The sequence below is a fragment of the Chroicocephalus ridibundus genome, chromosome 4 (genome assembly GCF_963924245.1).
Source record: "Chroicocephalus ridibundus chromosome 4, bChrRid1.1, whole genome shotgun sequence".
NCBI lineage: Eukaryota > Metazoa > Chordata > Aves > Charadriiformes > Laridae > Chroicocephalus > Chroicocephalus ridibundus.
Window position 1 is genome coordinate 83,777,649 of NC_086287.1, and position 13,720 is coordinate 83,791,368.

Below are 13,720 nucleotides of genomic sequence, written 5' to 3' on the forward strand. Positions count from 1 at the left end.
GTGAGAAAAAAGTAAGTGGCTATAACACCAGGAGTTAAATTAGTTTGCTGTAACTCTTTGGTAAAATTGTATCATTGACAGGTTCTATTTCTAGTATAAGATATCAAAACAGAAAGTACACACTACCCCATTCTGAGCTCTGTGACTGTGGCATATGGTTCAAAGCATTCTTGTTCCACATAGGTAGAATCACTTTCAGAAAGTGATCGCTGCCGAGGCTGAGGAATAGCAACAGTGCGTCCTGTGAGTGCTGTTGCAAGGATAGCTGCTGCTAAAGCAGATCTGGAAGAAAACAGAATAAGGCAATGAAACAATACTGATGTCTTCTCTGTGCTCCACGTGCTGTATTTTTTTTCCATTGCAAAATGCCTTTTCTATTTAAGCAAAGCAAAATGTTCACAGTTAAGCATAAACACCACTGAAAGTGCTAAGGGACTGGTTATAAACTATTAACTCCCAAAGCAAAGCAGAAAACTAGGCAAGCTATCATTAACACAGCTATCTAAGAGTAAAGTACAATACCTATCGGTTTTCCCAAATCACACGCATGAAAATCATGGAACATACTGAGTTACATTACCAAAATCGACATGGATAATTTACAGTACTTAGCATTCACTTCGGCCATAACAATGCTACCTGGTGTTGTGTTGAAAAAGTGTTCCATGTTCTGCTATTTTGTCTCCTAGTTTCCATTATTCCCTACTCTGAACCTTTTACTGATGACTCGGAAGCCGTTAATAAATGCTGGCACGTTGCAAACTAGCGCAAGCGTAAGCAGATAGAAATGCCTATTTGTGAGATGCTACAGAGTATAGCAAAGGGTAAGATGAAGAAGAAAAAACAAGTAGGAACAAAGAGAGAGAAATGGTGAGGACTGTAACAGGAATGACAACAACTGGAGGTGAAAAAGGAAGAAGAAATGAACTAGGATTACGTAGGAATGTTACAGACACTAGAAAGACCTGAACTAAACTAAACACAGAGAAAACAAAATAAAAACTGCAAGAAACTATGAATGAAAATAAAAATAAATTTGGATTTTCTCTTTATGTAACTTGCCTATATAGCTAATTCAAATCCAGTCCAACATGGGTTTACATGCCAGTTTTTTAAGTCCCTGCTTTTATTAATATGCAATCAAATGGCATGTTAGTAACACTTAAGTTATGCTCTTCTAATGAGTTAAAATTTCCTGACTTACAGTACAAGTACTGCTACAATCCTACACCCTACTGTAGCAGCCAAACTAAAAATGGCCCTAACTTTAAATAGTCCATTTGTCTTTAATCGATTCAGATTTATAATAAGTAATAAGTAACATATTCATAATGGTCAGTGTGCTAATTATTTAGCATGTGTAGGAGTGGGAGAAAAATAGGCATCTTTAAAGTTCAAAGAAGGGAACTGCCCCAATTAAAAATATATTCTATTTATGAAAAGGTTTATGTAAATACTGCAGCAAGGACATGCAACTCTTCTAACCATGCTTTTCTAGTATGCTATTGTAGTTGATGAAGAACAAAATAAAACAAACTCAAAACCTACCTGGGCCTTTCTGGAGAAGGGTTTGGACTACGAGGGGGAGGGGTGCGGGGAACTGCAGGTTTAGGAGCTATGGTAGCAGCAGGGACCAGGCCATGAGCTATATGTTTCTAAATAATTTAAAATAAAATTAGTTGACAATGACTTTAAGGATCATAATGAAAAAACACTGAATTGAACATGCACAAAAACTAACAATGCAAAACAATATAAAAAGGAAGAACAATTACATGCAATTAATGTAAACAGAAGACTTTAAATGGTTCCAAGTTTTTTTTAACATATATGAACAGCTGCTAATGAAGGTTAGAAATGTAATTTACATGAGACCCATGAATGTAAGTTTTCTACCCACCGTATCACAATCTGCAAAAACAGTATTTTAATTTACTCAATTTTTTCCCTGCATATATATAAGAAAAATGGATTACTAGACATTAACTTTTTTCAAAATATTTGAACCCTGTTTCAGAGTAACAATATTAGTCCGTTTCTTGTAGAAAGAGTCTGTCAGTCAGAAGTAATCCTCAGTCATAGCAGTATGAGATGGAAGAAAAAACTATCACTAAACAAGTCTTGTACTCAAAGGTTCAACCTGAATAAAAAAAAACCCAAAACACACTAATGTGTTTTTATCAGCAAACCCAAAGTTGTTTTTTTTTTAAAGGATAACATTAAATACTACCTCAGAAAAACTGGGACCAGAGTTCCCTACAAAGAGTACGTTGAGTGGAATCACATAATGGTCAAGGTTGGAAGGGAGCTCTGGAGATTGTCTAGTCCAATTTCCCGCCCAAAACAGGGTGAACTGGAGAGGGCTGCTTGGGATCCCGTCCAGTATCTCCAAAGGTGGAGACTCCACAGCCTCCCTGGGCAACCTGGTCCAGTGTTGGACCACTCTCACAATAATTTTTTAATTATTATTATGTTTAAGTTGAATTTCCTGTGTTTGAATTTGTGCCCATTGCCTCTTGTCCTCTCTCAGGCATCAGAAAATACTATGTCATAATAAAATCCATCACTTTCAGACAGATGTTACTTTTTTATGGAGTAGAACAGGCCAAGTTCCTGCTATTTCTGCTACAGATAGTTTTTTTTTTTTTTTTTGCAATTATTCTTTAATTGTCTTCTCCAACAGGATAATGAACAGGTGAACTGGGAAGCATGTCTGTCTTTACAGAAAGCCACACCGAATAACTAAATAGTGCATTACAAAGACTGCCTTTTTACTGCGTTTTTATCTTGCAACTGCACTGCTCCCTAATTCTGGAAGCCTATCTGGCATGCACCATTTTGTTTACTAAAGGCTGTTGACTGTAGATGCCTTACTGGGATTACCAGGGAATACAGCTGAGGTAAAAGGATGCTGTCATCTACAGTAAAAGTAAGATGACAACAGAAAATGAATACTTTATTTTAATGCCAATACTAAAAAAAATAAATTACTTCACGTAGATTAAAAGACAATACCTGGCACTATTGCTGACAACCCTACAGCCCCTGGCTGCTCTAGGCTTTCGCTATGAACTTGTACCAGTTCACTTTGCGGCAGTGACCGTGTGCTTCCAGGATCACCTCAGCAAGCGCTGGAGGCGAGCGGGCTGCACCTCCCCTGGCGCCGGGCTGCAGCCCCGCCGGCAGCCACAGGCCTCCCTGGAGGAGGGGGGTGCCGGGAACACCTCCCCGCCAAAGCATCGGCTCTTGGCCTCCGGACACCTTCTTTCCTTTGCTTGGGATTTACTTCTCTCCCCATTTTTCACCTCAGTCAAACCGCCCCAGCGATCACCCGAGGGACCTCCTCCCGTCCCGCCGGGGGCGGCTTCACGTCTCCCCCGCTGGCCCCGCCTCACGGGGACGGCGACCCGCCCCGAGCGGGGCGATACTCACGAAGGGGCCCTTCCTGCCTCTCCTGAAACTAAACGCCATCGGGAGCAGCAGGGAATGGGTCCGCCACTGCCTCCCGGTTACTTTCTCCCCGCTCCGGACGCTTCGCCGCCACGACGCGCCCAGCAACAAGGGCGCGGCGGATTTGCTGCGGGTCCGCGCTCCCCCAATCAGCGCGGGCCTTACTCCCCCTTCCTCCGACCTTAGCAACCTACCAGCGGCGAGGCCCGCCCCACTCCGCCGCCTCATTCGCTCGCGGGCGGCAGAGCTCTCGCCTCCTATTTGCGGACTCTGTTGTCAGTCAGGCACGCGCTCTGAGGCGGGCTGTTCGCCGCGCCGCCGTGAGGCGGCCTTTCTCCTGAAGGGGTGGCGGCCTCTGCCCTCGGCTTGCCCGGGCTCCGCCGCCGCCCAGGGAGCTGGGAACGCCCGGGACGGAGCTCACCCTCTTCTGGGTAGGCTGTTGGTGGGCCGGTGGCCGCCCTCGGGGCCGTTCCCCTGCTCCTCTCGGAGCAGGTCCCCGGTGAGGGCTTGCTCTGGGCCGGGCTGCAGGGCGTGGCTCGGGGTGATGGTGTTTTCGGTGGCACTGGCTCGTCTCTGGCTCTTCTCCTTAAATCGCGCCTTAGCCTCGAAGTCTCCCGTTCCCTACTAAAGTCAGGACACCGCGTAAAGCTGGCAAACCTGAAAATAATCTCTCACAGCAACTACCTTCTAATAATCCGTCTGGAGACTTCTGCCACTTGAGGGATGGAGATGCCTCTGGAGTCAGCTTTGTAATTGAAGCAGACTTTCTCTCAGCAAGGGTGGATGAAGGCATAGAAAAGGCAGGTGGTTTTGTTTTGTTTTGTTTTGTGATTTGTGTGTCTTAATTCAGATTTTTTTCAGTTTGACTGGCAAAGTTGGGAGTGGAATTTGCAAGCCAGCAGCCTGTACCCAAGTAAACAAGAGTTGCTTACTGCTTTCGGTATGTTATAAGTAACTGTAAGGTAGCTTTGGGGAGGAGACAGTGTCTCTACCAGAGTATTACATCTTATAAATTTTAATAATAAATTTGTAACAGGTTTATAAAATGTGTTAATATCTCTTCCACATTTCTTTCTAGGGTGTAAATTCTAATGAGGTAGAGATTTAAAGGAGGTCTGATGACAACAAAAGCAAACTTTCCTGTGACAGCAGGATCTATAGTTGTCCCTTATGGGCATGTGATTGGAAATGAGAAGTGGAGAGGGTCAGAGATAGCCCAAAGGCTACAAGGTAAGCACAAACAAATTGAAAGAGGAAAAACGATTCCGGCAAAGCGTTCCCCTCTATCACCCAGTGTTGTTAAGATTGGCTGGAATATGCTTTACTCTGTGCCTGGCTGGTCCCATATTTGTGGTACAGCCTATGTTAGCAGGCTGGAAATTCCTGTTTGTCTATCATGTATCTACGTGATCAGATCTGTCATATTTGCATAGTTGTGGAGCACTGTAGAAAAGAAGCAGGAGTATCCGCTACTTGGGAACCACATCAGTGGGGCTATTGGGAATATGCAGCTGCACTGAAGTCCCTTGAATTTACATACATACTGGGACTATGCTATCATCTTTTGTCAGCAACGTCAAGGTGATCATTTCAGAATAGCGTGTGATGTTTTTGTTCAGAAAAGTCCAGAGTTTACTGAGAAGCTATAGCACTTTCAAATCTGTAGTTTGCAAGTGCTATAAATTGGCATTAATAAATGTATCACACAGTACTCTGGATCGCTTGTAGTAGTTTTGCTTAAAGAGAAGAAAAGTTTTTTAAAAATAACAAGTTCATTGTCAAGTTGCTAGGATTACTGACACATTAGGAAGGTTGTGCTATGAAGTAATTATTAGTTTGATGTTTTTTTTAACTACTGGGTTTTTTTGCTTTAACACTCTCACCTTAAGGAAAAATTAGACTCATCTTTGAAGATGGCTTGGGACTTGTGGATTTTCATCTTTCAAACAGAACTTGCATATTATATATTTCTGAAGCAGATTTGGTTGCAGGGGATGAATTCAAACGAAGATTGGTTCGGTTTAGAAACGTAAGTACTACATAAAGAGAAAAATTTTCACTTGGTATTTGGCTATTCCATGCTTCTGAAAATATTCTTCTTGTGTTATTTTTAAATTCTAGTGGAGGTAAGCTTTTGTGATAATTTCCACCTGAAATCTGAAAAAAATATGCAGCCCTGTAGTATTGCTATATTAAACCTCAGTACTGTTGCTGCAACTTCTGTTCTTCCTCTGATTTGCTTTCAGGCAGCTCAGACTTGACAGAAGTTTGCTCTCTGTTGCATTGCATCAGCTTGTCGTTAATGAGGTCTTTTCCACTTTTTTCCTTTCCATACAGGCCAGCAGTCTTGGGGGAATTGTAATTGTAGAGAAAACCCAAATAAGTGATCAATACTTCTTAGCAGTACAAAAGCTTGTTGTGCTAGAACTTGGAATGGTGTTGCTTCCTGTGGCAAATCAAGGAGAAGCTTCTCAACTTATTACTCAGCTAGTAAGTTTTGTGTGTTAGTGGACAAACGTTTATTAAAATATGGGATGTGAGGAGAGTTACCTGTTTTCCCACAATCATCACTCATTTCAGAAAGAATACCTGTGATCTTAAAGGAACACAACATATTTTGTTGTTTGAATGTAAGAAGTAAATAGCCTGCAACAGTAATAGGGTAGTATAGCTCAGAAGAAAGAGGGATCATTTGGGAACAAATTTAAAAAGTTGAAGAATATGATACTGGATTTTTTTTTAATGCAAATTTGCACTGAGATGCCACTGGCATTAGGCAATCCTCACTTAAGTTCTCTGTCAAAACCAACTTGAGATTTTGCTTTGTCTCATGTTGGGGAAGCTGTGTTCTTACATTGTTTCTCTTTATCCTTTCTCTGATTGCATCAAAGAGATGACAAAATCTTTGTTTTAATTAATGGTTAAACAGCTGTTGGTTTCCTGGTGAGACTTTGTGGATCTGCATCAAAACCCTTAATAGGGGTGCACACCTAAGGATGGAGCTTGTTTTTAGAACTTCTAGTGATTGCACTGAACTGTCTTGAGATTGAGTCTGTATTAAAAACCAAAAGCAGAGCTCCAGCAGAGGGCGCTCGGTGTCACTTATGGTTTTCTTTTGCTTCAGGTCCGTGAGCAAAGTAAGGATCACAACCGTAACCCCTTTATTCGTAAACAGTGTTCTCAGCTGGCAGAGCCATCAGTGTTTCGGACTGTGCAACAAATTCCAGGAGTTGGGAAAACAAAAGCTCTGCTTCTACTGCAGCAGTTTGGAAGCATCCACCGGCTTTGTAATGCATCTGTCAAAGAGCTTGAGCTAGTAGTTGGACAAACGGTAGCACAACAAATTTACACTTTTTTATGTTCCTGACTGTGCATGCATAGTGCTGTTTTGGAAAACAACGAATTTTGTTTATTTCTTGTGAATTATAAAATTTTGGTTTTAATAATCACATATTATGGTAACTTCTATAATCCTGGTAACAACTAGAGGGTGTTGACTAATTGTCTAGATATTACTCTGCTCTGCTTCTTTACAGCTGGTCTGCTCATGTAGATGGAGCAGTGAAAATTACCTTGGAAAGAGGGCTATAAAGTGTTTTGCATCTGTCTTGCACAAAAAAACTGGGAGAAAGCTGTCTCTTTTTTCAGCATCCACAGAAAGAAATTGGAAAAGCAATTTGCTTGCTTGCTTTTGTCTCCCAGAAATAAACACTTTGTTAATATGTGTGTGGTCTTATCTTCTCAGTAACTGGAAATGTGAGTTACAGTGTTTTAAAAAAAGTGAACAGATGTTCCTTTATGGTAATAGCTTTGACTTATAAATTTTTGAAGTTCCTTTGGAAAGCCCTCCTGGAATACACCTTTGACTTTACACTAACTTATTTCTCTGGTTCCTTTTTCAGTTCACAGGGTGTTATCAAATTTATTCCCTTGTGTCTAATATCCAAAATCTTGGTTAATTCGTGTTGCACTTCTGAATATAGGTTGGGATAATTATAATAAATTACAATATATTTTGACATATTCATTACAATTATAATGTATTAACTCTAATATCAGTTACAATTTACACTACAAATAAAATCATATGGGAATCTTTGATGAAAATTCATAATTCATCCTGTTCTTCCAGTATTAATTTTTTCAGTTATTTGTAAAGAGGATTGGTTTTCCTGATATATTGCATTTCATTTTAAATTATATTCTTATCCTATTTAGTAAGGGTGAAATTGCCTTTTGCCTCATGTACCCATTAAGGAGGTGTGTGAAAAGCTTCTTTCATACTCCTGGGGTTTTGGATCACAGCAAGAAAGCAGTTGAGCAGGATTTTCAGCTCCCTTTTGTAAACTAAAGAGAAGTGAATAATAGAATATATATAATAAAACCTCTGAAACCAATCTCATCCACAGTGGCTTGGACAGCAGATAGACCTGCTATTTATATTGATTCCTTACTTGGGATGAAAATACACTTACAATTTGGGCATAAATATTTAATTTACTGAATAATAACCATCAGAATTTCCAGACCTACAGAACAGGATACTACTTAACAACTAGGGAATCCTTAAACTTTTTTTATAAATCTGTTTGTTTAGATTTTATTCCCCCTCTCTCAGATTTTGTCACTTTGCTATGGAGGCTGGATTTCACATCTAAAGGTATGTGGCTATTGATGTTGCAAACATCTTTTTACTACTTCAAATGGCCATCTGCTCAGTGTGTTAAATAAAGTTCCATTAAAGTAGTAACAATTAGTACTAATGGAGTTATAGGCTGAACTACTAAGTTACTGTCAACCTTTGTTTCTAGGGCTTTATATAGCCCCATACCTCCTGTACTAAGAATAAATTTGTTACAAATATTCCTTTGGTCTGAGCAAGAATGTAACTTGCTGTGAAATTAAAATTTGCCTGAGGTTAGCTGTTGGCTCCTGCTTGGTGTAGAATGAGTCTTTAGTTAGCTGACAGAAATGGCACTTGAGAAGGCCAAATTTTGACTTGAATTGAGGGGAAGTGTGGTTAAATAAAAAGATGCCAACCTTTCCTCAGTTAATCATGCAGGTAAGTGGGAAGATATCTGCAGGAAAACTATCATAGTGGGTTTAGAGAAATTAAGAGTTGGAAGGGTGATTCATGTGCCTTTGCTGAAGATTTCATTAGCCGGATAGTAATTTTAGCCATACGTACAAAGTAAATCTCTTCTGTATGGAATATTGTATGGCAGGGTGTTGCATATCAGTATATGACTGCTGCTGCTTCTGTATGTAAAAGTAGTGCTACTACAAGTACACATGAAGAATAACTACTAAGAATAGCAGAGTCACAAATAACTTACAACATTTTTTAATGTAATCTTTATAGGAAAACTCTAGAAATACGTTAACACTCTTCTTAAGGAAGCAGGTTTTAGACTTATAAGTTCCTGTATTATACAATATAAACTTTTAAGACAGTTTCTTAGATCTTTGTAAGCAAGGTTACAGAAACATGCAAGAGGTATGCCAGCAGTAAATAGTGAAAACCTGTAAATTATGCTGCATTACCCAAGCTGTAGCAGAATCAAAAAGCTACTACTGAATGGGCAGCATCTGATTTTTATTCTTAAATAAGTGTCATCAACATATTTACAGCTATTACATAGAAAACTAAAAATAAATGACAACTTTAAAGTTTACACCCAGAAGCAAACTTTCCCCTTATTAAGTTTTGAGTATCAAACAACATATATCTACTCTGTAGACGGCAATGTGAACTAACACTACAGTGTTAGCAATTTTCAACTAATTTAAATTTCAGAAAATAGTAGAATCTCAAAGAAATGTTCATGCAGTTATTTTTTTTTTTTTTTTTGTCTCCCTCCTTAAGTGAATATATATATAGCCAATACTTGCTCATGAATTGTTCCAATGGGAGGAGGATGCTTTTATATCTGTTTGGGTTTTTTACTTGGTATGATAGTAAATAAATATTCTGCCACTTAAGACTTCTTTTCTCACATTTTAAAGTATCACCACAATTCATGAACTCTTGATCAATATACTGGAATATGTCAGTTTTGAGATTTGTTCCACAGCTATCACTTTTATCAAGACTAAGGCGATACAAGTCATGGTAAGTAGATTAAATAATTTCAAGTTTGGAATAAAGCCTGTTTTTAACAATAGAATCAGCAGGCATTTAAAATGTAACCTAAATCAGAAATACAGCAGAGTAAAAGCCTTTTGTAGTTCAAAAGATCTTTTGACTTCTAAACCTTCTAATTCTCTTCCAGAATTAAATTAACTATTCACTAGCATACCCCTAGTACTCTCAGAAAGAGAATGTCTACATATAAAAACCACAACTATATGACACTGCCCCTTGGCACAAGGCTAGTTTCTCTGAATAACGTTATTCTCTCTCACACATGGCTTGTTAAGATAATTCTTTAAAGTAGTGTTAAGTGATTTATTATTGATTCTAAACTTTTACAGCAAAATCATCCTTTAATGTGTCCCCCTTTAATTGTTTTGCACGCAGCATCAAGTTTGTAATAACTCCCGTCTATCCACAGTTATAGAAGATTAGTCATGATGCCGTCTTCTGGAATTCCAAAGGAATCCAGTCCTCATGTAAGCAATTTTATCATCTTGTTATTGCATACCTCCCAAAAAACTTCATTCTAACCTTCAAATACTTCAGAGTTTAACAGTTTTTGCCAGCCTCTGACCTTCATAGTGGCTCCACAGTAAATGAAGTCAATGGCATTTGTCTGAATTTATACACATGTATATATATAAAGAGAAAATTGACCAATATTTTTATATATACATTTTAAAGAAAAATGTTGTGTTAACAGATCCTTCTGAAAGATTCAGTACAATGAACTTTCTGTATTCAAAAGTGTGAACGGAGAAAGCTTCTTCTTCATTCGAGAACTTCCAGCCACAGCTGAAGGAAGGCAGAGGGTGCTTGCAGCTTTCTGTCTATTTTTAGTTCCCCAACTTAAAAAAGGCAGTTTCAGTGGGGCTTTCTTGGTCTGATCAGTCTTATCCTCTTCCATGGCTAAACAGATTAAGGAGTATGTCTTCTGCATTCCCACAGAATAAGTTGCACTCTTACTATGCTGTAGGAAAAAGAGAAGCGTTATAAGAATCAGTCACCCAAAATAGGTCAAAATTTGAAGACAACAAAAGATCACTGTGCAAACAGTTTTCCAAGGCAGACTACAGCAAGCTTTTTGTGCTAATGACACACTAAGTGAACACAAGGCCCTTCAGAGTGCTGTGACTCTGGTATGTTGCCCATGTAGGCTCAAGGGTATACTGCGCAAAGCGTAAAGGGCTTGTGAATCTTATCCATGGGTTGTGTTACAGTTTGCATTTACTGGCTATATGGTATATACACTAACCTCTCTACAAAGCTTAAGTATGTAGTTCTTGCACAAATCTCTGAAGGGGAGTCTTTTTGCTGCCTTTGGACAGGTTCCATGTTGATTGCAACTATGACAACAAGAGTTACTGTCGGACATTCTTTTGGGAATGTCTTGTCAGCCTTCTCTGTCTTGTCTTAGCTGTACCCTGAAGCAATTCAATTATATTTCAGTCTTTTGTTTCCAGTAGCAGCTTGGAATGGCAAGTGCAATTCCTTATTTTCAATAAGGAAAAATCAACTTCTTAAAACAAGAAAACCTTGTTTTAAAAGCAGTTAAGAGCACTTTGATCACTGCTAAGGGAACAGTACTCCAGTGCCTAAGCTTGCCAGGGAATGTTAGAAGCGTGAAGCAGTGGGTTTAGCTGAACTACATGTTCTCTCACACTACAAGTAAGTTTTTTAGAGCTTAAGATTTTTTAATCTTGTGATCATTTTTCCTTAGTCTAAAGCTTCTACAGCAGCTTAGTAACTGACTAGACAGTTAAAGTCCACCAAAATAAAGAATACTTATATTAATATAAAAGTCAGGACCATTTATGTTAACAGTGCATAGAAAATAACTATGTAGTCTTGGATGTTCTATTTCATTCCACTGTTGTTTCATTGTGGCTTTTCCAGTGCTGAACAGGGTAATGTTTTCATCCTCTGGGACAAGTTAGGGGAAAATAAAATATGCCCCGGAATTTATAATGCAATTAATCTAAGTAGCTCCACTACAAAAAACCCTATCACCCAACCATTCTTAAGCACAGACTGTACTTTAGCTTGCTAAGGCACAATGATTTAAACAGACTGTTTAAAACTGAACACAGGTCTGAATGCTTTATGTATTCACTGGTAGAGTGGGGTATCTAACTACGTGAAAGTAAACATTAATCAGGAACGGAAGCCAGAGAAGTGAAAAAACTCTCACATAGCCAACCTGCAAAACATATTTGCCTCATTACATACCATAGATGCCGCTGTATCCTGGCAACTGATCACCTCAACCTCAATGGGCTGTTCTCCCACGCTTTTGAATTTTTCCAGCACCTCGTTCACTCCAAGCCACTTGCAATCCACCCCACCAACTGAAACAATGTAGTCACCTTCTTTTAGGCCCATCGACTGTCAAAAAATTGTGCACAGGTTATTATCTGGAATTATAAAGATGTATAAAATGTTTTGTCATCATACGGTATCTGCCCTAAAGGCTTTTCCCTCTTAGATGCTGTAAAACCATTGTCTAGCCAGACATGTGGAACAAAGTGTATATATAACATAGAAACATCCAACGTTTTCCAGTACATAAATTAGTATTTGAGTTACCGTTAATAAATGTGATTCTGGCATACTGAAGTGTTGGCTGTTTTTATGTCTTTTTCACATATCTCCTAAAGTAAGTGAAATCTGGTTTTTGTTACCTTATCATCACCCAGGAGGTATTTTCTCCAGTTTTTACTTCTATTTATTCTGTATTTTAATTCATACTTCTGTGGTTGCTTCTGCCTTTCCTATAGCTAAACTGTGCTCATCACAGCATGCTTCTTTATCCCTTTGGTTTTTGTCCCCCAAAAGAACAACATATTAGAAGCTGATAGTATGTTCTTTCCCCTCTTTTTCCTTGGGCGCATGCTACCTACCTCCTTGCCTTCCCTTCCAGATCCTCATCCTTACTGTTGTTGCTACTTTCTAAAGCCTTTATCCCTTCTAACTTCTTGAGTTAGATGGGGAATAACATTTGCTTTTATTATTTGGGACTTTTTATCTGTTAAGCATAGAGAGAGGAAGAAATCAATTCTTAGTTTAATGCGGTGTCAGGGATATGGGTACTCTAACATCTAAGGTGTATATAACATTGAAAATGCATTGAGATTATATGAATTGACTACACTGACATACGGTAGAACTCAATAAATACTCCGTACACCAGTATGAACAAGCTAAAGTCACATTTAAAAGATTGCAATGCTAGAATCTGGAGATAAATTGTTAATATTGCACCAATGTACTTACTGCTGCAGAACAAGCTGGATCAAGACAATAAATCTGTACTGGTGAACCTCCTTTAAGACTGAATCCTAGCTCTCCTGCTTCATGGTGGATGTGAATGGTACGTGGAGCCGTCCACCTCTGCTTGGCCGAGAACACTGTCAGTGGGCCCTGGAGGTAACATAGCAGCAGGCACATCATGGCTTACTGTCATTCGTAAATAAGCACTTCTGGGTTTTTTTTAAGTTATAATGCTTGAAGCTCATTTTATGCAGGTTTTAGTCAGGTTAAATTCCAGCTACTTCCATTGAAATAGAACCATGAGATTTATCCCAGAAGTTTAAGATGTCCCCTGAAGTGCTCAGCCCTATTTCATGACTGTTCAGCTGATGCTTCGGAGTGCAATGAGAGCAGATGCTGCCAAGCTGTTCTGAGATCTGTTAAGGTGTGCAGAATATTTTGGCTGCAGCATGCTCTAAGGTTCTATATTACTCCATTTTGGAGGAGATAAATTGATTCATGAAACATCGCATATTCCGATCCTAACCGCAACTCCCAGTTCCTTTGCCCACTGTTACACACAGAGCCACCTGAAGGACTGGCTTTGTTGCATGCAACGTTACACATTCTGCACACATCCCTCACCCTGGAGTGAGTTTATACGTGCTAGCAAAGTGACAGCAGTTGGTCAGCATTAGCATGTTACGTACCAGCCTGTGAAAGAAATCTTTAACTTTCACCTTGGAAAACTGGGGAGCAATTGCTTCTATTTTATGCTCCGTTTTAGCTAAAACAAAAAGAAAAACAAATTAATTTTCTCTCAAGTATTAGTTAAAAGACATACAAATTTATTTTTCTTGCATTTCAAGCTAGACAGAAATTTCT

At 39.1% G+C, this 13,720-nt stretch overlaps 3 protein-coding genes across 8 annotated transcripts in view; 1 reads left to right on the plus strand and 2 right to left on the minus strand.

Moving 5' to 3' along the window:
• The window catches only part of CEP89 (centrosomal protein 89), a 35,088-nt gene extending 31,341 nt beyond the window's left edge, over window positions 1-3,747 (minus strand). For 2 of the 4 annotated variants that reach the window (XM_063334545.1, XM_063334546.1), the window contains exons 1-3: window positions 3,433-3,747; window positions 1,549-1,655; window positions 127-282 (exon numbers count right to left, since the gene is read on the minus strand). In XM_063334545.1, coding sequence (XP_063190615.1) covers window positions 127-282; window positions 1,549-1,655; window positions 3,433-3,678 — 509 coding nt within the window. In that variant the 5' untranslated portion in view covers window positions 3,679-3,747. Of the gene's footprint in view, window positions 1-126; window positions 283-1,548; window positions 1,656-3,015 lie in introns of all 4 variants that reach the window. The other 2 variants (XM_063334547.1, XM_063334548.1) reach the window with 2 other exon arrangements.
• Window positions 3,748-3,773: 26 nt separating this feature from the next.
• Window positions 3,774-7,507, plus strand: FAAP24 (FA core complex associated protein 24). Of its 3 annotated transcripts, XM_063334554.1 has the most exons (6): window positions 3,775-3,881; window positions 4,301-4,390; window positions 4,529-4,680; window positions 5,340-5,479; window positions 5,788-5,940; window positions 6,575-7,507. In XM_063334554.1, exons 3-6 carry the CDS (start codon window positions 4,569-4,571, stop codon window positions 6,815-6,817), a joined length of 648 nt encoding a protein of 215 aa, XP_063190624.1. In that variant the 5' UTR covers window positions 3,775-3,881; window positions 4,301-4,390; window positions 4,529-4,568; the 3' UTR covers window positions 6,818-7,507. The 3 variants fall into 3 exon arrangements, with proteins under 3 accessions (XP_063190622.1, XP_063190623.1, XP_063190624.1); XM_063334552.1 differs by lacking the exon at window positions 4,301-4,390 and having other exon boundaries at window positions 3,774-4,254; XM_063334553.1 differs by lacking the exon at window positions 4,301-4,390 and having other exon boundaries at window positions 3,774-4,250.
• Window positions 7,508-8,771: 1,264 nt separating this feature from the next.
• The window catches only part of RHPN2 (rhophilin Rho GTPase binding protein 2), a 30,816-nt gene continuing 25,867 nt past the window's right edge, over window positions 8,772-13,720 (minus strand). Inside the window, exons 12-15 of the mRNA XM_063334549.1 lie at window positions 13,546-13,622; window positions 12,860-13,006; window positions 11,816-11,971; window positions 8,772-10,556 (exon numbers count right to left, since the gene is read on the minus strand). Of these exons, the coding sequence (XP_063190619.1) occupies window positions 10,305-10,556; window positions 11,816-11,971; window positions 12,860-13,006; window positions 13,546-13,622 (632 nt within the window). The 3' untranslated portion in view covers window positions 8,772-10,304. The remainder of the gene's footprint in view (window positions 10,557-11,815; window positions 11,972-12,859; window positions 13,007-13,545; window positions 13,623-13,720) is intronic.

Excerpts from the sequence above, each read along its gene's own strand:
- FAAP24 (XM_063334552.1), top strand. The coding sequence starts at position 4,569 with ATGACAACAAAAGCAAACTTTCCTGTGACAGCAGGATCTATAGTTGTC. Across the intron at positions 5,480-5,787 it reads GATTGGTTCGGTTTAGAAAC|GCCAGCAGTCTTGGGGGAAT; the intron begins GTAAGTACTACA and ends CTTTCCATACAG. Across the intron at positions 5,941-6,574 it reads CTCAACTTATTACTCAGCTA|GTCCGTGAGCAAAGTAAGGA; the intron begins GTAAGTTTTGTG and ends CTTTTGCTTCAG.